This window comes from Bos javanicus, chromosome 5, assembly GCF_032452875.1.
Source record: "Bos javanicus breed banteng chromosome 5, ARS-OSU_banteng_1.0, whole genome shotgun sequence".
Lineage (NCBI taxonomy): Eukaryota > Metazoa > Chordata > Mammalia > Artiodactyla > Bovidae > Bos > Bos javanicus.
Genome location: NC_083872.1, coordinates 86,787,174 through 86,811,359, shown reverse-complemented (window position 1 = coordinate 86,811,359; position 24,186 = coordinate 86,787,174). Strand labels below are relative to the sequence as shown.

At 36.5% G+C, this 24,186-nt stretch overlaps 1 protein-coding gene across 14 annotated transcripts in view; it reads right to left on the bottom strand.

Moving 5' to 3' along the window:
- SOX5 (SRY-box transcription factor 5) overlaps positions 1 to 24,186 on the bottom strand; it is a 1,175,689-nt gene that overhangs the window by 335,193 nt on the left and 816,310 nt on the right. For all 14 annotated transcript variants that reach the window (XM_061417626.1, XM_061417628.1, XM_061417625.1 and 11 more), the window contains one exon: positions 16,713 to 16,923. In XM_061417626.1, the coding sequence (XP_061273610.1) occupies positions 16,713 to 16,923 (211 nt within the window). The remainder of the gene's footprint in view (positions 1 to 16,712; positions 16,924 to 24,186) is intronic.

Sequence of the window (24,186 nt, the reverse complement as noted above, 5' to 3'; positions counted from 1 at the left end):
TTTGTTCATTTCTACAGCTTTCTGCTCCCGTCTTCCACTTGACTAATGTCACATGATGGTGTATGAACTGTTCACACAATTTCTACAAAGCCTAACTCCTCAGAAAAAAAAAAGGCCCATGAAACAGATTTAATTCATCTTGAAACAACAAAGCAATTCTAATCTGTTACAAACAAAAAATCACCTTAGGAGCACTGTCCTGTTATAATAAACAGACATGCTTCATTATGACATGCTCTCCCAGCTACTGATCTCTTCAGTAATTATACCAGGCAATGAGCATGGCATTGATATTACTTTAATATGGAGGGAGGAGAGAACTTAATCACAAATGAAATCAAGGTTCAATATTTCAGTGAAGCTTACATAAGGCCTGTGAACAAATGGTCCATTTCTTAGAAAGAAGAAGAGAGGTGATTTGTAGAATATAGCACTCTCTATGTCTAATTAAAGTTTAAAAATGAAAACTGTCTTAGATTTCTAGTCTTTAACTGTCCATTTCAAACAAATTAGATAAAACTGTCTATCATGTTTCATAATCACCTATTCTTGTCATACTAATAGCAATAAAAGTCTTTTTAAAAAAACATTTTTTATAGATAGGTTGCAAAGAAAAGAGAATGGCAGATAGAAAACTTTTTTCTACAGACAAAACAAAAGTTCAAGAAAAGGTTCCTCACCCTTTTGCAGAACTGTCAAACAACTTCTATGGACCAAGAATAGCATACAGTAAACACACCAGACAAAAGGAATGATGAAAGATGTATTTACTTGTTCAGGGCCTTTATTTTTCTTTCTATTACATATACACCCACACTTAACAGTCTGCATTGTGTTAATAAATAGCAAGTAGCAACCTCAGTGAGCAGAGGAAGGGCTTGTATGATGCTGTCATGTATCACACAGTTGCTTGGCACTGGCGATACAGAGCTCCACACGTGAGTTCCATGCCCACATAGAAAAGACAGCATACAGGTTAATGGGTGGATCTTTTTACCTCTTAGATACAATGGGAGGAAAGGAAGAAAAGCTGTAAAACAGTGGTTCATTTTTTGGAACTGTCCAACCCTTTCAATTTGGGAAGGAACAAATCAATTTTATGGACCATGTCCTGCCAGAGTAATCTTTTACCAGATAACTTGCAGTGGTTATTTGGAGATCTGCTAAATTGTAACTCCAAACTTTCTAATGCTGAAGAGATTTTTCATTATTTTTCAAACTGTTTTCAATGTTGGATCTATGCTTTATTCTTTATATAAAGTTTGTGTGTGTGTGTGTGTGTGTGTATATATATATATATATATATAATTCAAATGTGAAACATTCTGAAGAAAATTTTGTTTCTATTTTCTAAAATATGAAAAAAAATCCAAGTAATAATGATGGATTGGAACTAAAATCCATAAGCTTTCTGGGTGTTAAAAGCTTACCTCATTTATGACATTAAATATGCAAACAAGAAAGCTACTGCTTTGGGAACCTGAGACATTTTCAGTGTTTTCAGCTTACTCTCTGTCAAAGTTTGTTTGCAAATGTCCTGCCCATGACAGTCTTCCCAAAAGCAAAGAGAAAAGTCTAACATAAATCAAAGTAAGCTAAAGCCAAAAAATAGAGTAAAAGTGAAATTATATATATATACATATGTATATGCACACACACACACACACATATATATACACACATACACACAATATATGCTAATATATACGCTTATATTTATTACTTATTGTCTCATAAAATAGCTTCTATATATGTAGGTGACCTGAAGAGATACACGAATAAAAGTTGACTTTCAAATTCAGGACATAAAGAAAGGGCATTAGTTCTCAATTCTCCACAAGACCTTCCCCTCAGAGTCAAACTCCATCATCCAAGAGTGGGAGCACAGAGCACAATCTGGTGTCCAAAGTTTATCGTCCTGTGAGACAGCCTATCTTAATCAACCCAAATGTCCAGGTCATATGCTCAGCCTGTTCTGTCCTAGCTGCTGCTCCCTCATGATCTTGGACGTATTTCTTCGCCACACTAAGGGTGGCTAAGGAGGGCACGCTGGGAGTCCTTGAGGTCTCAGAACTCTGGGAGCAGGTGGCAAAGGAAACTCTGAGTGAGCTCTCCACCGGCTCTAGTGCTGTCCGTGCCTTCCACATAAGCAACTCCTATTAAAGGAAAAAGACCAAGGATCCACTAGAACAAAACCAAGCAGGCCCATTTAATTAGAGCATTTGCTTGATATCCACTTCTTCGTGTTAAACACACAGACACTCGGGCCGAGGAGGTCTGATTAATTTTAATATGCACGGTCGTGACAAGTGCCTCAAGGGTAACTGAAAAACACACACTCGTGCAAACACACAGAATCTTCCAGCTAGCTGAGCCTGACAAATCAGCTTCAGAAAAATGCTGTATGTGTTCCCCAGATTAGAGCGTTACTATTCAGCAAGGGCCTGAACCTCTAATGTGAGGGGGAAGAGGCTGATGGAACAGGTGGCTGGCTCTTGACTCTTGAATAAGTGACATCTCCAAAAGCTACGGGGACTAGAGCAACAAGAAGGGCTGGCACTGTTGGCTAATGTCCATGTTCAACCTGGGTCAATGGGTCTTTTTCAAGTGCTCCATGCATTAAAACTCCAGCTCTGGAACTGAGAGGGTTATATGTGTGGACAAGGGAAACAGGGGTACTTCATTTATCTGAAAGGCTTTTGAAATATTAGAAATATTTGAGTAAAGACATGTTTGCAGTGACTGACAAAGTCCTGTTGGTAGATAAACTCATGTATGAGTAGGAAGCAAGTAGAACTCTTCTCATGAAACACACAAATGGAGGACTTGAGAAGAGAAGGCTGCCTTGATTGCTCACAGAAGATGAGCATTAAGAACACAGTATGACTACATTTTATTAACAAAAGTACACGTTCTAGTTAAAAAGAAAAATAGAAGCTTTCTTGGCTGAGTGTGTTTCTTGTACAGACAACTGTGATCTCGGCTCAGGGACTTCTCGCCCTAAAGAACACTCCCAAAGGTGATCCCCGAGCTTTTACAACCCAAGTCAGAATATCTTTGGAGAAAATATAAATTAATTTTCTATAACACTTAACAAAATCAACATCAAGATAAACCGCTGTGATGGATAGCACTTGAAAAGAAGATGAGCTTGAATAAGTTTCACTCCAGTGTGGAAAAATCACAAGGCTTCAAACTCAGCGTACTCTGTGCTGAAGTTAAAGCACTTACTCCGGAAGAAATAGGCTCTACAACATTTGAGGGTGTCTTCTTGTCCTGACCTTTAAAAAACAAACTCTTTCGTTATCATCATTTTATGAGTGTCGATTTCCATACAGTGACGCCTTTCAAAAGGGAGCCTGGAGGTTAGACTCCAGCATGCTCAACGAGAAGAGAGACATTTTCCAGTGACAGACTGCAGACGAACACGGAGCCACAATGCATTAGGAGTAGCCTCCAACAGCAGAGGGAGTGTGAGGAACAAAACTTAAAAGGGCTCAATTGAAAAGTACCCTTGTTTGTCCTTCAGTGGAACAGCACTTACAAAGCCTCTTCAACGTGTACTTTGTCAAAAGGACAGTAAGAAACTAAACAAAAGCAACTCAAACCTCTGCCAATTAAAGTATCTTTAGGCTTTTCCCCTGATTCGTTCACTTGTTATTTTTCCCACCTCACCAAATGTGGTTTTAAAACAAGACTGAATTTCAAAGTGGATTGCAATATGCTTAATTTAATGGAATGCTTTGGCATTTTGAATATAGAAGAGCCAATTGCCATGATTTCCCTATAAAAATAATAATTAAAAAGTTGGTAAAATTAGGGGGTAATTTTGAAGTTCAGTTTCAACTTGTCTGTTAATATGATATGGTTCAATTTAAATTCTAAAGGGCTGCTCAACAACAGATTTTTAAAATAAAAGAGCAGACATTGTGATTTGTAAACTCAAACATCAAACATTCAATGCCTATAGGGATGTTCACAAGGCCAAATATCATGCTCTAGGGGCCTGTCTTTTCCACGGAATAATTACATACGATGCTGCAGCACAGCACAGATGAAAACACACTGCTTATAATATCTACTTTAGGACCCTTAAAATACGTCTTAAAACATGCAAAAAAAAGCTTTCTATCCAAAAAAAAAGAAAAAGGTTTATATCCATTTCGAGAATCTAATGGGTCTATATGTCAACATATTTGTAACAGAAATTAAAAGTCCATTAACACATAATTATTGGGGGGGGAGCACATGTAAAGTACCATAGAAGGTACAAGCCACTAAATTGAATTATTTTCAATAGCTGTGACAGAAACAAATATCAAAAGATATATAACAAAATAATATTCACACATATTTTTCAGTTTTAAAAGAGTGTAATTCATGAACAATTTATGCACTTTTTAGTTTGTAACTAGATGGTTATGAGTTACCATCTAGTTACAAACTTAAAAAAATGTCCAATCCAATCTTTGAAGTGGTACACAGGTAGTTAAGTGGAAGTTTTTTGGCATTTGCCGCTGAGAATATGTAGTATACTGACTGCATGTTGTCAGAGTGATATCCACTGAAGTTTTTCTAATTAATAGAGAAAAATTCCCTGCTGTATCTGCTGGAGAGAAACAAAGAAAGGGGGAGACACACACATACACACACACACATACAGAAAATTAATGAAAATAAAACTCGGAATATTTTCTTCACCCAGTGATGGGCTCTGGTCTGTAGATGACTCTGACGGTGAAGGCCTGAGATCTATCACAATATACACTTTTTCAAACTCATTCCATTATTTTACTGTGTGTATATTAGTTGCCCAGTCACATCCAACTCATTGCAATCCCATGGATTAGGGCCCGCCAGGCTCCCCTATCCATGGAATTCTCCAAGAAAGAATACTGGACTGGCTTGCGATTTCTTTTCCAGTATTATTTTATTAGTTCTTACAAAAAGAGAACTAACTTTTTTGTGAAGTCTGTGCTAAAAGCAATGAACTGCTTCATGTAAAGCAACACTGACTTTGTAAATAAGTTGTGGCTTTAGGGTCTTGTAATATAAAAATGTGGCAAAGATTTTTCTGAAGGAGGGGTGCAAGTGGGAGGGGACAAGGGTAAACATATGGCTGATTCATGTTGATGTCTGGTAGAAACCAATGCAATACTGTAAAGCAATTTTCCTTCAATTAAAAATAAATAATTTTTTTTAGAAAAGGTCCCAATTCTATAAAAAAGGATAAAGTCTAGTTCTAATAGAAACAAAACTTCACAAAAAAAGCAGTATCTTACACACAAAGGGTACACTCATCATGGTGTAACAATTTTGGAGGTGTGGGCGTTATACTCGAAGAAGGAAGAACACTGACAGAGACAGATGCTAAATAAAACCAAGCATATGTGGGATCTGAAAGGAGGACTACACACATACCCACATGTACACACAAAAGAAATGAAAAGAAGAAATCAAAATGGGGACAAAGGAAGAACAAATGAGAGAAAGCTAAAATCTTAGAAACTTATGAAATTTTGGGCCAAGGAGACCCTCAATTATATTTTTCTTCAGTATACATTCACATTTATTATACAAATAAGAATAAGGCAGTATGGTACTGGCACAAAGACAGAAATATAGATCAATGGAACAAAATAGAAAGCCCAGAGATATATCCATGCACCTATGGACGCCTTATCTTTGACAAAGGAGCCAAGAATATACAATGGAGAAAAGACAATCTAACAAGTGGTGCTGGGAAAACTGGTCAACCACTTGTAAAAGGATGAAACTAGAACACTTTCTAATACCATACACAAAAATAAACTCAAAATGGATTAAAGATCTAAATGTAAGACCCAAAACTATAAAACTCCTAGAGGAGAACATAGGCAAAACACTCTCTGACATAAATCACAGCAGGATCCTCTATGACCCATCTCCCAGAGTAATGGAAATAAAAGCAAAAATAAACAAATGGGACCTAATTAAACTTAAAAGCTTTTGTACAACGAAGGAAACTATAAGCAAAGTGAAAAGACAGCTTTCAGAATGGGAGAAAATGATAACAAACAAAGCAACTGACAAAGAATTAATCTCAAAAATATACAAGCAACTCCTGCAGCTCAGTTTCAGAAAAATAAATGACCCAATCAAAAAATGGGCCAAATAACTAAACAGACAGTTCTCCAAAGAAGACATACAGATGGCTAACAAACACATGAAAAGATGCTCAACATCACTCATTATTAAAGAAATGCAAATCAAAACCACAATAAGGTAACATCTCACGCCAGTCAGAATGGCTGCGATCCAAAAGTCTACAAGCAATAAATGCTGGCAAGGGTGTGGAGAAAAGGGAACCCTCCTACACTGTTGGTGGGAATGCAAACTAGTACAGCCACTATGGAGAGCAGTGTGGAGATTCCTTAAAAAACTGGAAACAGAACTGCCTTATGACCCAGCAATCCCACTGCTGGGCATACGCACTGAGGAAATCAGAATTGAAAGACACACGTGTACCCTGATGTTCACTGCAGCACTGTTTATAATAGGCAAGGCATAGAAGCAATCTAGATGTCCATCAGCAAGATGAATGGATAAGAAAGCTGTCATACATATATACAATGGAATATTACTCAGCCATTAAAAAGAATACATTTGAATCAGTTCTAATGAGGTGGATGAAATTGGAACCTACTAAATAGAGTAAAGTAAGCCAGAAAGAAAAACACCAATACAGTATACTAATGCATATATATGGAATTTAGAAAGATGGTAACGATAACCCTGTATGCGAGACAGCAAAAGAGACACAGATGTATAGCACAGTCTTTTGGACTCTGTGGGAGAAGGCAAGGGTGGGATAATTTGAGAGAATAGCACTGAAACATGTATATTATCATATATGAAACAGATCGCCAGTTCAGGTTCAATGCATGAGACAGGGTGCTCAGGGCTGGTGCATGGGGATGACCCAGAGGGATGGGATAGGGAGGGAGGTGGAAGGGAGGTTCAGTTTGGGGAACACATGTACACCCATGACTAATTCATATCAATGTATGGCAAAAACCACAACGATACTGTAAAGTAATTACCCTCCAACTAAAATAAATTTAAAAAAAAAAAAAAAAGAAACCCACAAATCCAATGTTAAATTGCTTTTCCTAGTCTCATGTTGGTCACACTTTGCAATTGCATCCATACAGAGAAATCTTCTTTCTTTTTTTTTTAAAAATTTTATTTTATTTTTAAATTTTACAATATTGTATTGGTTTTGCCATATATCGAAATGAATCTGCCACAGGTATGCATGTGTTCCCCATCTTAAACCCCCCTCCCTCCTCCCTCCCCATACCATCCCTCTGGGTCATCCCAGTGCACCAGCCCCAAAAGTAATTCTTCAGGTACAAACTTGCTTAACTACATTTGATTTAGGAAAATTTATATAAATAAACTTCAAAGCAATTTGTTATCCTAGGACTTTCTGAATGTTGGGCTTGTTGTTTTTGTTGTGGATTATATATCCTAAATTTTCAGAATTTTGCAGGTTTGAGTCAGAACTTTTCAGTATTCATCAATATCCTGGGAGAGCATCATTGGAGCTAGGTAATGTTTCTGGTACACCTAAATTAGCAATGTTTCTAACCAGTCAAGTTGTGATAATGACGATCACTGGTACAATTTCAAATTGGTTATCATTTATAAAGTACTTTCAGGTGCATTACCTCATTTATTTCCTTCAACACCCTATGATGGAAGTAGGGAAGTTAGCATTGCCAACAGATATCCATTATATTAACACAATTACTAGCAACCTAAAAGGAAGTAAACAGAATGTCTTTTCTAATATAAACTGTAACATAGGTGATCTGTTTCATGCAAAGAAATCCTTATTTAAAATTAAAAGCTGCATTCCCCCAAATCGATACAATGACATTCCAAAATACTGCTAAATACTTGTAGGTGATTGCTTCAAAACTGACCACAGACTAAACTATGTTAAGTTACGTCTTACACATAGCAATCGGTGGCAGAACCCGACTACAACTCAAACACTGACTCACAGTGTAGTTCCTCTTTTTCACCATGAACTAATTTGAAAGTCAGATAAGCACTATGAACTAGGCCTCAAAAATGAAGCAACACATATTTTCACCATTGGGGTACAATTTTCAGGATTTATAAGCCCTCTGAAGGAACTTGTGAATCCTGAGTTTGGAAACTCTACCCTTGAGGGAATATTATATGTTAGAGTCCTCGAAAGACTGAAGGGAAGAAGGAAGGTGTTGAATTAATTAACTTTTCTTTGACTATAGGCCTCCTGAGACGAACCATGTGGGGGCAGGATTGGGGTGCTGGAGTGACTATATTCAACTGTAAACTGCTCGCATCTTGAATCCATCATAAGTAGTAGTAACTAACTTTCTCTGCAATCCAGCTCTACCCTAGAAAGGAGTGCTGGTCTCTATTACAATGGAACATGATTAAAGAAACATTTAAGCATTTGCAGCTTTGAACTCTGGAAAATCATACACAGATCAATTCAATTCACTTTTTACTTTGCCTATAGCAGTGGGGGAAATTATAATTTGGGGCCACAAATTCATAGATAATGCCAATATATTAGCAATATTGAAAAGAAGTGAAAAGTGGAAGTGTATCCAACTCTTTGTGACATACTCAGTTGTGTCCAACTCTTTGCAACCCCATGGACTCTAGCCCACCAGGCCCCTCTGTCCATGGAATTCTCTAGGCCACGAATACTGGAGTGGGTAACCATGCCCTTCTCCAGGGGATCAGCAATATTATAGGCATTTAGAAGATTATTGAGACTATAAAGCATATAAAGTTTTTGTTAGGTGTGTATTTTAGTTTGTATCCTGGATCTTATAATATCTAGTTTTGTTATCTGGGACAATACTTTAAACTGTAAATCACTGAAAAAATTGAAAATAATGATCTCAATAATGACAAGAAGAATGGAGAGGACAAATAAATATATGTGATAAACATGGAGGTTAACTGAGTCGGACACGAAGAAAGGTGATAGTAAATGAAATCCATTCAATTTTTAGGGGAAGGTTGGCTATAAAATGTCAATTAGTGTGTTTATGTCATTCACAGGTAACACAATCATCTATATGTACCAAGTTCATTATTAGGAAGTGGAGAGACACGGATAATCAAACCAAGAACTCTTCATCTCAACGATTCATATACTTGTGGAAGATAGAAGGTAAATAAATAATGATGGTAGTGTGCTCAGAACTAACAGAGATGAATTAGTGTTAGCAGTGTAGACTAAACCAAATTCTAACAAAGGTGTTTAGAGAAGGTGGTAAGTCTTAAAAGGTGAATATATATTCACTGGGTACCTAAGATGGAATATTTTAGGCAGGGGAAACAGAATATGAAGAGGCAGAGTAGTATTAAAATAGAGGAGAGTGCTGAGAGAACTGCAGGCAATTTCTTTAATAAGACAATATGACAACATGTACCTTAGAGAGTGGTAGGAAGTAAGGTTAAGGAGATAAAAGGATGGAGTCAGATTATATATGGTCTTATGTTCAATACCAAGTAGTTTTGCAAAGGAAAAGAGGCTCATTCTAATTCTAGTTCCTCCTTCTTACAAGAATATGATCAAGTGATTAGGTCTTGATTTTTCATTATTAAGGTAAGAAATAATACCAGCTTCAGAGTTTCTAAGGATTAAATGAGGTATATATTTATTAAGGTCTTTCTTTACTTTTCCCAAGACAGCAATGGGGCAATATGGAAGTAGTATGAATGTACTTTCAACAAATATTTTAAATATTTAATGTGCACTATACTCACTCTTATGGAGTTTAATATCAGGGCAGAAACTTGACAAATAAATAGTCAAAATATAGTTTTATTACTGTAAAAATGGACGGAAGCATGTAACAGTTCTTTAAAAAGATTTAAAAATTATTGTAATGAATGTAAATAACTCTTTGTAGCAACTTGGACTTGGAGAAATGAGGAAAAGAATTACTCAGAATTATAGATAGAGGGGATAGGAATCAAGAAAAGATTTTTTTTGTTGTGTTTCAAACAGGAAGACATGTAAATAAGCTGAAAAAGCCATTCCCAAAAGACATAGGAGGTAACATAGGCATTAATATAGAAAGTAAAAATATGAAGCCTGTTATAATATTATATCTAAAAGTATTATATTTTAAATGAGATATATAAAGTTCATGTCAAGGTAAAAATTATTTTCACCTGTACTGTTAATGAGCCTAAAGTCTGAATGAAAATTAAAGTCTGGATCTGACCCATAAATTTATGCTGATCCATATTTATAGATCACCCATAGCTACCTGAACTTTGAGAACACAAGTAGATGGGTATACAAATACCCACTGGTTGGTTTTATTAGCTAAATTAAGATATCTGGTTGTCTTAGATTTGTTCAACTTTATCAGTGATATGTTCTTTAAAACAAAGATGAAGTGATGACATTATTTCTAAAAAAAATAAATAAATAAAGACAAAGAGAGTTAAGAATACCAGAATGTATGATATAAGTGGACTGGAAAAAAAGGCACCTGGACCTGTGGGATGTGTACTGGGTTCTTATTCTGGCTTTAACACTAACTTGCTGTGTGATTTCAAGTACATCTCTACCTCAGATCTCTCTCTTGGAGAGGGCTAAAATATGTCTTCATTTCATTCTAATTCTGAAATTCTAACAAGCCAAACTAATTTGCTCCCAGACGTTTTTCTAAAACAGTATTTTCTTAAGGTATCTTCCAAGGCATTTTTTCTATAACATTTTAAAATCAAACATTTTAAACTGAGCTATTTTCAATTGAAACTTTTAGGAAATTTGATCACCACTGAGGAATCAGAAATCACTTTAGCTGAAAATTACTGAATACTACTTTTCATTCAATTATTCAAAGGACACAAATGCTAAAGTGTAACATTATTACTGGCAAAATTCCTAATTAGAAAAAAACAGTAAAAGTAATGATTTAGGGAATTAATTTTAATTTAAGGTTGACTTCAGTTTGAATGATGACCCTGACAGTCACCCTGTGACATATTTAATCACTAGTTTCCTCATCTGAAAATGGAAATAAGAAGAGTCAGAATATTTCAATTATATGTACGGCATTTCCAGAAGTGGAAATAGATTCTCATAGTAGCCCTGGTTATGAGGTTTATGTAAAGATTGAATAAAGTATTTCATATAAGTGAAAAATCACTCAGTCATGTCTGATTTCTTTGTGACCCCATGGACTCTAGCCCACCAGGCTCTTCTGACCATGATTTCTCCAGGCAAGAATACTGGAGTGGGTGGCCATTCCCTTCTCCAGGGGATCTTCCCAACCCAGGGACTGAACCTGGGCCTCTTGCAGAGCAGGCAGATTCTTTACCATGCAAGCCACCAGGAAACCCATTTCATATAAAGATATGCACTTAATACAACCATTTTCCCCAAAATACATATCATTTACTCAGTGCCTAGATATAAGAATGATGTAGCACATAATATGATATTAACACTTCACTGTCACTCTTAACCCCTCAGTCTGATAGTTAAAAAACTAACTGATAAAGCATAGCTACTACCAAACACAAAATACCAATATATTATATTACATAATATATATTACATAGATGAGACATTTTGAACTGAAAATTTTTGATGAATTTTGGCAGGTCCACATCAGTTGGAGTCTCACTGGATAAATGAGACTATTTAGCACCAGAACTTTTCAAGTAAAGACAAGCAAAAATTCTGATGAAAGAAAAAGATATAAATACAAATATATCAGTATATCTCTACCTGTTTATATCATTTAAAATATTTTAACTAATTGCTTGAAAAGATAAGCTATCTGGGATAATAGAGCCATTTTTTATTCAACTCATAGGCAAATCCAAGTTTCTTTCTAACCATTTTACCTCAGTAGTCTCCTTTTGCATGATACACCATTCTCTTGTAACTTCTGAATTTCTGCTAGTTGGCTGTTGGCAGGGATAAGGTTGGAAATAAAACAGACTTTCTATTGAAATCTGCATTCTCCCCTCAATGAGAGGAAGCAAAGGCATGAATATGGCCCCCTCATAATGATTTAGCTGGGGCTTAATGAAATTTTCATCACAACCTGCTGTTCATTTTAATGGCCTTTGAAAAACAATGGGAAAAAATAGCTTGAGGGAAGAAAAGATTTTTCCGTGGCAGATATTTGTAAAGTAGTTCCATTCACCTGTTCTCCACTCTCCTCATCCCCATATTACTGCACTAATCACAGAACTGTAACAATATTTTGTAGTTTGTCATTAAATTTTTTCCTATATATGTTATTCCTTTTGTTGCATCCCAGAAGTACAGATCATTTGTAGTTACTACCACACAGCACAGACACTGTATGCAGTGTCACTGTCCAGATCCCTGGATGATGTCAGGTTCTGGTGTCCATTCTCTTGTTTAAATATACCCTTTAACTAATGGAGTTTTTAACCAGTTTGAATAATGACCCCAACAGTCACCCTATAACACACTCAATCATCAGTTCCCTATTTGAAAATAGAAACTGTAAGAATCAGAATATTTAGAATGTAACTTTCCACTTGCTGTAAAGTCTATTATACATCTCCATAGATATGTTTCTCCATTTTTCTTTCTTTGCAGTTACAAAAAAATTGAAAGAAATGTCCTTTAACATTATATTCCTTTTCTATGATACAAACTTATGCCCTGTCATTTTCTCTTGGTGATTATGATCACTTTACATAATACATACATAAATTTCTCCTTGATGTATCTCCTAACAGTTAGAGTTTAACCATTCACGCAAGAGCAAATTTAGTTATCAATACAAGTGAATCTAATTTCTCCAAAGATAGAGATTCCCAACAGGCACATGAAAAGAAGCTCAATATCACTAATTATTAGATAAATGCAAATCAAAACTACAATGAGGTACCACTTCACACCCATAAGAATGGCCATCAGTACAAAGTCTACAAATAACAAATTCTAGAGAGGGTGTGGAGAAAAAGGAATCCTACTGTACTACTGGTGGGTATGTAAGTTGGTTTAGCCACTACAGAAAATAGTCTGGAAGTTCCTCAAAAAACTAAAAACAGAGTTGTCATATGATTCAGCAATCCCATTCCTAAGCAAATATCAGGAGAAAACTCTAATTAAAAAATGATACATGCACCCCAATATTTACGGCATCACTATTTAAAATAGCTGAGAGATGGAGGCAACCTAAATGTCCACTAACAGACATTTAAAGAATGGATAAAGAAGACGGGGTATATATATATACATATGTGTGTGTGTGTGTGTGTATGTATATATAGATACAATGTGATATTACTCAGCTATAAGCAAGAATGAAATAATGCCATTTGCAGCAACATGTATGAATCTAGAGATTATCACACTAAGTGAAGTTAGTCAGAAAGAGAACAACAAACACTATATAATGTCACTTATATGTGAAATCTAAAATATGATACAAACTTATTTACAAAAGAGAAACAGACTCACAGATACAGAAAACAAACTTATCAATGGAGAAAGGGGTGGGGGAGAGGTAATTAGATGTTTGGGATTAGCAGATACAAACTACTATATATAAAACAGATAACAACACAGTCTTACTGAATAGTACACTCAACTATATTCAATATCCTGTGATAGGTCATAATGGAAAAAAATATGGAAAGAATATACACGTATAAAAATGTACAACTGAATCAATTTGCTGTACACCAGAAACGACCACATTGTAAATCAATTATGCGCCAATTTTAAGTAAGTAAATAAATACAAGTAAGTCTATTTATATTTCTGCATACTCTAAGCATGTCTAGGGATCTTGTGTACATAAACATAAAACCATCTTAGTGGTTTTGTATTTATACAAACACCATCTTTCTGGAACTCAGGCTTTTAGATGCTTGGCATGTTCAAGTTATATTTCATTCTTCCATAAAGACTATCTCTGTATTTTCTCATGTCTTCATATTACTCAATAACAGGTCAGTCTTGAGCTAAGCTTTTAATATATTTTAGGAAGAAAAGTTAAAAAAAAGAAAGAAAAGCTGTAGAAAATACAATAATGAAAACACTCTCATGTCCACATGCAATAATGATATTTCCTCGTGTTAACTCTTTCTGCCTTGGATGCTCTATCTCTGTTCCTTTGACTGTGTATCTATAATTTTCTCCTCATTCCCAATACCTCTGAATGTATCCTGCTAAGCGAACTGGGAAGCATGGTCTCTTGCCCTGTTTCCTGTTAGGAATTATTCATTTGGCTTCAGTCTGCCATATACTTTGAAACTGAGAGTCTGTGCACCCGCTTGGAAGGAAGCTCACATGAAACACCGAGGCCACGGCCCTAGAAGAAACGACACTTGAGTAGCAAAGAGCACACGTCATATCCAGATCTTTCTAACAACATTCTCTAGTAAAAGGAACCAGGGCTTCTTAGAGAAAAAACCAGGGCTTCTTAGGGCTTTCAAGATAAACAGAAAATATACAAGATGAATCTGCATGATCTTACAGTGGCAAAAAGTAAAAAATGCTCAAAAAAAAAAAAAAAAAGGCAAAATCACAGTGGTATGTCATAGTGACATGAAAGAACCCACCCCCCCACCCCAGTGAACAAAACTGGAATAACCTAACAAAATTATGCATTATATCTCAAAGTATAAAATAAACATCCATGAGTCAATATTGATATAAGATACTGAATAAAGTAATAAATGGCAGAGAAGAGATAAATTGCCCATAAAGAATAATTCCAAATAAATCTGTAGATGATCCACTCTAAAGGATGGGGATCAAGGCTCCCTACTTTGTAAATACGGATTGTACACAGCATCTTCCTTCTAAAGAGTATGGTACAGAAAAGGGGCGGGGAGATTTTAGAGGAGAAACCTGACAAACCCTACATCAGCCAGATGATCAAGGTCAACATCAACATTTATAAGTCACATAGTAAGGATGTACTCTTGTGATGTGACACAAACGGTACTTGGTTTCTGCGGTCTTTCAACCCAAACTCACAATCCCAGTTTCATTAAGAGAAAATCACCAGAGAAATTCTAACAGACAGGCATTCTACAATCTATCTGAATAGCACTCCTCAAAATTTTCAAGGTCATCACAAACAAGAACAGGCCGAGAAACTGTTGCAGCTAAAAGGACCCCAAGGAGACTTAACAACTAAACAGCTAAATGTAATCCGTTATTTGGTAACATCCTAGAACAGAAAAGCACACAATGACAATTAAAGAAATTTGAATGAACTCTGGACTTCAGTTAATCACACTGTATCTCAACATAGAAGATGTGAAACAATTTTGAATGCAGAAAGTTAATCATGCAAAATGAACACCATATAGAAAAATAAAGACAAAAACATCATAAATATGTTATATCAGAAAGCTATGATTTGGAGTCACTTTTATTTTCTTCCTTTTAATTTTATTGTTTTGTAAAACAATTTTATCGTAAGAAAATATTATTTTCAATATCAGAAAAAACTTCAGCACATTAAAAGAAAAAAGGTTGTCTGGGTCTTCCTCAAAGCCCCATTTTTATCTCCATGCAGATTAGAGCCAAAAAGTCTTTGGCTGACTAGATTATCTCTAAAATTCCTTCCAACTGTAAGATCATGTGAATTACATAAATTTTAACTAAAATCCATGTACCAGCTATGCATCTGGTAGAAACCCAGAAATATTTAATTACCACATGACTCCCAATACTGGTTAACATACATTTTGTGCCAGATATAATTTACCAGTGTCCTAACAACAGACTAGAAATGAGCCCAACTCAGTGTTAAATAGTATAAATGTAGTATATTTTTGGTGTGAAGTATGTCTTTTTATATCACTGTTTTATGTTTGTTTGTTTGAATTTTCCATCTGACTCTGACATAGGAGGCATGTTCTTCTGTGCAACATGGCATCCATGCTTAGGATGGACACAGATTTACACAGAAGTTAGTGAATATCTGCAGCATAAAAGATGGCTGTCAGTTAAGCATCAATTGTTTTACTAGTTCGTTTGCTTTAATTTTAAGATTAGTCCATGAGCATATCACCTGCAGGATACTATCTGTAACTATTCAAGAGATTTAGTGCATCTTGGAAGTTAAAAAATGGAAACTTCAACACAGTTAAGACAGTTAGAAAATCATTACTTTTCAAATACACACTACCTCCAAGCTCACCAATTTTGGATTATACAAAAAAATAGACCTGTCTATGTAGCCTAAGAGGTGTTAATGTATAAAGGATATAAAATGTAACAAAGTTGTAAAATGGCCTTGGGCAGGGGTGGTGGAGTGGGGGGGCGGGCAGGCTTGGGCAGGGGGCAGATTAGAGATGCACAAGTTAGACTAGAGATATCTGGCAGGTAGGCGGTGACTATCCTGGGCTCCGCTGCCACATTCTATTCCTGAATCTTTAAGTTGTACTCAACCATAACTTACTCATGTGTGAAAAAAGGGAAGACATCACACAAGAATTAATGATTTATAAAATTGGGATAAACGCACTTACATTTCTAAAAAAAGAATATTCATCTTCATAGCATTACATTTCTCTCTCTTCCAACCTAACATTGAGAGTGTGTCAGAGAAGGGAACTGGAAATTAAAATCAAACCATTAAGATTAGGAGATTGGCAACAAATCTGTTTTGGCTGCAATCCTTTACCTTCTGGCTCATTTTTGATGAGCTCTTCCATTTTCCTCTGTTTCAAGGTGTCAACGACATCAGCTAAGCTGCCTTTGCGCCTTTCAGGAGTTCCCAGGGTTGTACTAGACAAGGACTCGCCACTCTGTCGCCCACCTTCTTCTGCCTTCTGAGGTGAGGTAGATGAGTTGTGTGGGGCAAATGAAGACATAACTTTATTGCCATCAACTTCCTGAAAGAGAAAGCAAAGGAAAAAAAAATATATATATGCATGTATACATTTGCTTAAAATTCAATAAGCTTTTTAATTTTAATTGATTACATGGCTTATTCAGGACTTCTCTGATAGGTCAGTTGGTAAAAAATTCTCCTGCAATGCGGGAGACCCCAGTTCAATTCCTGGGTCGGGAAGATCCTCTGGAGAAGGGACAGGCTACCCACTCCAGTATTCTTGGGTTTCCTTGTGACTCAGCTAGTAAAGAATCCACCTGCAATGCGGGAGACCTGGGTTCAATCCCTGGGTTGTAACGATCCTCTGGAAGAGGGAAAGGCTACCCACTCCAGTATTCTGGCCTGGAGAATTCCATGGACCATACAGTTGCAAAGAGTTGGACATGACTGAACAACTTTCACCATGGCTTATTCAGTTGCAACATTAAAAACTGATATGCTACTGTGCAGGAGCAAAAGGAATAAAGAAATTTCAGAAAAGAATACATCAACATTACAGCCTCACACTAGAGTGAGACAAAGATCGATTCGTAGGAGAGGGAAAAATAAGATTCTCTCCCCAAGACTGAGTTCAAATAGCAATGAAACCTTCTACAAAGCCTATATTGATTTTATATATATATATATTTTTTTTTTTGCTTTTGTTTCAAAGTCTTAGATTTTCCTATGAACATCTAAAATGCAGTGGTCACCTGTAATAAACCTTCTCATGATACTATACTGTTTAAATAAATAACATTCCATATATCAGTTTTCTTTTTAATTGTAAGCAGTCACCTCTTCTTGATGGTACTTCTAAATAAAGCACGGTCCTCATTTGATTCTCCACCTCCCTCTCATGCTTTTAAAAAGGCATCAGACACACAGGAGATTCTGACATCAGAGAGGAATACTGCAGTTTCATTTCTGCTTCTGCAGAAGATCTTTCCAATTCCATGCCTTACCTAAAGCACTGGTTCTGATGATACTCTTTGCTATTTTGCACACTAAGCCTCATCTGCTCTACAAAATAAAGTTTCTTGCAGACTTTGCCTCTTCATGATGTGTTATGTGTGTGAAAAGAATCTATTCAAGAATTCTAAAAGGTAAACATAAGTTGGTGTTCCTTTAGACATTCTTTCCCCCATGACTTCTAGTAGAACTTTGGCAATCTAAGTAACTCGGGGCGGGGGGGGTATATTTTGTATGTTGCTGTTGTCTAGTCACTAAGTCGTGTCTGAGTCTTTTGTGACTCTGTGGACTCTAGTCAGCCAGGCTCCTCTGTCCATGTGATTTCCCAGGCAAAAATACTGGAGAGACTTGCCATTTCCCTCTCCAGGGGATCTTTTGGACCCAGGGATCAAATCTGCATCTCCTGCGTTGGCAGGCAGATTCTTTACCACTAAGCCCCCATGGAAGCCCTTATATTTTATATAAGAAGCATTATATTAATTTTTTCAAACATTATCAAGAAAAATAATATTAAAAGGACAAAGAAAAATTATTTTCTTAAAGAGAATTTTCTTTGTATAATCTCTTACTTTCATAATCTTTTGTGCTGTTGCTCAAGTCGAGTCCAACTCTTTGTGACCCCATGGACCGTAGCTTGCCAGGTTCCTCTGTCCATGGGGACTCTCCAGGCAAGAACCCCCTGGAGTGGGTTGCCATGCCCTCCTCCAAGGGATCTTCGCAAACCAGGAATCGAACCCAGGTCTCCCACATTGTAGGTGGATTCTTTAGCATCCAGCCACCAGGAAAGCCCAAGAATACTGGAATGGGTAGCCCATCCCTTCTACAGGGGATCTTCCTGACACAGGACTTGAACCATCATCTCCAGTACTGCAGGCAGATTCTTTACCAGTTGAGCTACCAGGGAAGCCCATAATCTTTCGACTTCCCATAAAAGAGAGCTTTTCTTAAAAATAAGTCACATCCTAACATCGTTGAGTATGTTAGTCTCTCTCTAGATTTATTTTCTAATTCTACACAATTAAAATTTTCCATTAAAATATATGAGATTGTGACTATACTTAATTTTCAGGAAAATAGCTTATACTCATGTTTACATGCTTGTCCTTTATTTTAAAATACGTTAGTAAGGATCTGCAGACCTCTGAAAAATGACAAATCACATGGAATTCATGTTTAATCTTTAAAAATGAATGCTAATGTTTTTGACTAGATTAAAACATATTAAAAGTATTCAATAATACTTTCAGTTCAGTTCAGTCGCTCAGTTGTGTCCGACTCTTTGCAACCCCATGAATCACAGCACACCAGGCCTCCCTGTCCATCACTAACTCCCGAAGTTCAGTAAAACTCATGTCCATCGAGTTGGTGAGCCATCCAGCCATCTCATCCTCTGTCATCCCCTTCTCCTCCTGCCTCCAAACCCTCCCAGCATCAGAGTCTTTTCCAATGAGTCAACTCTTCACATGAGGTGGCCAAAGTATTGGAGCTTCAGCTTCAGCATCAGTCCTTCCAATGAACACCCAGGAATGGTCTCCTTTAGGATGGACTGGCTGGATCTCCTTGCAGTCCAAGGGACTCTCAAGAGTCTTCTCCAGCACCACAGTTCAAAAGCATCAATTCTTTAGCGCTCAGCTTTCTTCACAGTCCAGCTCTCGCATCCATACATGACCAGTGGAAAAACAATAGCCTTGACTAGACAGACTTTTGTTAGCAGAGTAATGTCTCTGCTTTTGAACATGCTATCTAGGTTGGTCATAACTTTCCTTCCAAGGAGTAAGCATCTTTTAATTTCATGGCTGCAATCTCCATCTGCAGTGATTTTGGAGCCCCCAAAAATAAAGTCTGACACTGTTTCCACTGTTTCCCATCTATTTCCCATGAAGTGATGGGACCAGATGCCATAATCTTCGTTTTCTGAATGTTGAGCTTTAAGCCAACTTTTTGACTCTCCTTTCACTTTCATCAAGAGGCTTTTTTTAGTTCCTCTTCACTTTCTGCCATAAGGGTGGTGTCATCTGCATATCTGAAGTTATTGATATTTCTCCTGGCAATCTTGATTCCAGCTTGTGCTTCTTCCAGCCCAGGGTTTCTCATGATGTACTCTGCAAAGAAGTTAAATAAGCAGGGTGACAATGTACAGCCTTGACGTACTCCTTTTCCTGTTTGGAACCAGTCTGTTGTTCCATGTGCAGTTCTGTTGCTTCCTGACCTGCATACAGGTTTCTCAAGAGGCAGGTCAGGTTGTCTGGTATTTCCATCTCTTTCAGAATTTTCCACAGTTTTTTGTGATCCACACAGGTAAAGGCTTTGGCATAGTCAATAAAGCAGAAATAGATGTTTTTCTGGGAACTCTCTTGCTTTTTCCATGATCCAGGGGATGTTGGCAATTTGCTCTCTGGTTCCTCTGCCTTTTCTAAAACCAGCTTGAACATCAGGAAGTTCAAGTATTGCTGAAGCCTGGCTTGGACAATTTTGAACATTAGTTTACTAGCATGTGAGATGAATGCAATTGTGTGGTAGTTTCAGCATTCTTTGGCATTGCCTTTCTTTGGGATTGGAATGAAAACTGACTTTTTTCAGTCCTGTGGCCACTGCTGAGATTTCCAAATTTGCTGGCATATTGAGTGCAGCACTTTCACAGCATCATCTTTCAGGATTTGAAATAGCTTTCTAAGGCCCACTTGACTTCACATTCCAGGACGTCTGGCTCTAGGTGAGTGATCACACCATCATGATTATCTTGGTCGTGCAGATCTTTTTTGTACAGTTCTTCTTTGTATTCTTGCCACTTCTTCTTAATATCTTCTGCTTCTGTTAGGTCCATAGCATTTCTGGCCTTTATTGAGCCCATCTTTGCATGAAATGTTCCCTTGGTATCTCTAATTTTCTTGAAGAGATCTCTAGTCTTTCCCATTCTGTTGTTTTCCTCTATTTCTTTGCATTGATTGCTGAGGAAGGCTTTATCTCTCCTTGCTATTCTTTGGAACTCTTTGGAACTGATGCTTTTTTCTTTCCTTTTCTCCTTTGCTTTTCACTTCTCTTCTTTTCACAGCTATTTGTAAGGCCTCCCCAGACAGCCATTTTGCTTTTTTGCATTTCTTTTCCATGGGGATGGTCTTGATCCCTGTCTCCTGTACAATGTCATGAACCTCCGTATATAGTTCATCAGGCACTCTATCTATCAGATCTAGACCCTTAAATCTATTTCTCACTTTCACTGTCTACTCATAAGGGATTTGATTTATGTCAGGCCTGAATGGTCTAGTGGTTTTCCCTACTTTCTTCAATTTAAATCTGAATTTGACAATAAGGAGTTCATGATCTGAGCCACAGTCAGCTCCTGGTCTTGTTTCTGCTGATTGTATAGAGCTTCTCCACCTTTGGCTGCAAAGAATATAATCAATCTGATTTTGGTGTTGACCATCTGGTGATGTCCATGTGTAGAGTCTTCTCTTGTGTTGTTGGAAGAGGGTGTTTGGTATGACCAGTGTGTTTTCTTGGCAAACCTCTATTAGCCTTTGCCCTGCTTCATTCCGTATTCCAAGGCCAAATAGTACTCTGTTTTTTTTTAATATATTAAAAATAGAGATGTCAGTACAAATATAATCGTAATCTGTTGTAGTTTTTGTCAAAGGATATTAGTGAGTATGGGCTTCCCACATGGCTCAGTGGTAAAGAACCCACCTGCCAATGCAAGAGATACAGTAGATGTGGGTTCGATCCCTGAGTTGGGAAAAACCCTGGAGAAGAAAATGGCAACACACCTCAATACTCTTGCCTAGAGAATCCCATGGACAGAGGAGCCTGGCTGGCTATAGTCCACGGGGTCACAAAGAGTTGAACACGACTTAGCAACTTAGCATGCATGCATTAGTGAGTACAAGGACATTAGCTATGGTACAAACATCTGTTTGTTGGGTGACATCGAGGCAATGTGGAAGCATAAGTAAAAAATGTGTGTTAAAAGAATTTTCAAAAGTATGATTCTAAACCCCAAATGCTTTCCATTTCCTACAAACAGAACATGTCCCTTACAATTACTATTCCTTAATTAAATATTCTATAAAAATGCACTGATAGATGAATCTTAGCTTATAATATACTTGAATTTGGAAATTAATACGCATAGTATAATAATTACAAGACCCTGCAGGCTAAGTGAAGGTACACTTTTGTAATTATTTACTTAAAAACGACACACAAATACAAGCAAATACTTAACCATATATATACAGATACCTCTGAAAAGGGCAACAACATATTCATTCAGTAAACTAAGGAATGGTTTTATGAATGACCGATAATAAACATCAGCTCAGTTTAACGTCCAAATTTGAATATAGCAAAACTGCTGTATTAATTTTCCACAATCTTTCTTCTCACTTATTTCCAGGGTCAAAAGCAGAAACACTCCAATTTTAGCTTCACTTCAAACATGCGTATTTTATACTCTGCTTTTACATTGTATGATGATAAACTTTACAAACAAGAATTTGGAATCTGAGCTTCACATTCCATAATTGAAAACTACACACATCTTTCTGCATAATCATCAGCACCCAAACTGTATGCAATGAAGTCTATTAAGATATGAGAAAATTTTTCCAACTAAAGTAAAATAAAATCGTATCCCATTTTGCATGTCTCTAATTCTCTACACTTTGCAAAGAGGAAGGATTTATTGTAAAGAGTTTAACGTATTTCATAAGAATTCTAACCTCAGTTACCACAGCCATATAAAAATAAATTAATTATTTAGCATTATTGCTATTTCATGTAGGAATATTTATCTTATTGCTATTTCACCTGTCTGATTACATTTCAGCCTCTGGCACTGTTAATCCCTTTAACAGTTTCATGTAGTTAACAGATGTTTCAGTGTGGGGCTCCATTGTTCATCTGCATGGGGAAAGGCCTGTGTATGGAGCACTGGCACAGTTTTCAGTCAAGGAAGTCCTATGGTTTCCAGTTTCTTCCCTGGGACTGCATTTACCATGCCTAAAGTAATGACTGCACATTTCCCTTCATTTTCCTGGGAAGTGAACATCCAAAGAGTCTGCTAACAAATGCATCAGTGGTCTAAGGCAGCAATATATATTTAATTACATTTTGTGCACAAAGCTTCAGTATTTTGCAGCTCTCGGAACTGTGATGTGTAACTTCTAAATTCTAATGATAAAATAGTGTTCTAAACTTTTAGAATGAGGTTAAGAATCTTTGTTATTCTTGAACAAACTTTACTTAATCTTGCCTTCTGTTACCCTTGCAACCATGAGAAAAAGTACCTAATGTATCCATGTGTATACTCTCATCAAAATATTTTTTCAAAAATCAATTCTTATTAATTCCATAGATAGTCTTTTGCTATGAACACCCTTTTAAGAAAAGTATATTTCAATCTTAATATTCAAATTTTACTTTATGTAGTTTGGTGATTAAGAAGAATTAACCCATTTGAAAAAATAAAAAAAAGATAATAGGCAACTCGACCAGATATGTTGTTGTTGTTTAGTTGCTAAACTCTTTGCAACACCATGGACTATAGCCGACCAGGCTCCTCTGTTCATGGGATTTCCCAGGCAAGAATACTGGAATGAGTTGCCATTTCCTTCTCCAGGGGGTTTTCATGACACAGGCATCGAACCCAAGTCTTTTGCATTGGTAGGTGGATTCTCTACTGCTGAGACACCAGGGAAGCCCAAACAGATATGTATCTTCATTTTATTAACTGAATGATATTTCATTCTTTACTCTGACCTCAAGAAACACATCATCGTACTTATTTTTTAGCCCTATAAACTGAAGTTAAATCTGTACAGGATAGTAAAAACATTACATTTAGTAGTCAGTCTATGATATTAAAATCACTAAGAATGACAGCCAATATTTATACAATATTTACTTTGTGTCAGCGCAGTTTAAAATGATGTATATGCGTTAACTCAGTTAATGTTCATGGCAATCCTAACTATAGTTTGTACTTCAGAGCTGGAGAAATTGAGGCACACAGACTGAGGTAAATGACTGAAGTCATAGGACTATTAAAATATAAAGTATAATCAGCTTCATCTTCTTGGCTTTCAGAGACCTGATTTTCAATGACCATGCCAATACTACCCCACTCTTAAAACACACAAGTACAAAAAGAAAAAGGCCACAAGCTTTTAACTATGTCTATATCTATCAATGATATGATTGCAGGAGATACACTTCTTAATAATTATGAAGAGAAGCTTTCACCCCAATACATTCAACTCTTAAAGAAATGATATACACATTTTGAAATGAATTAATCCAACTATTTACAGGGTTA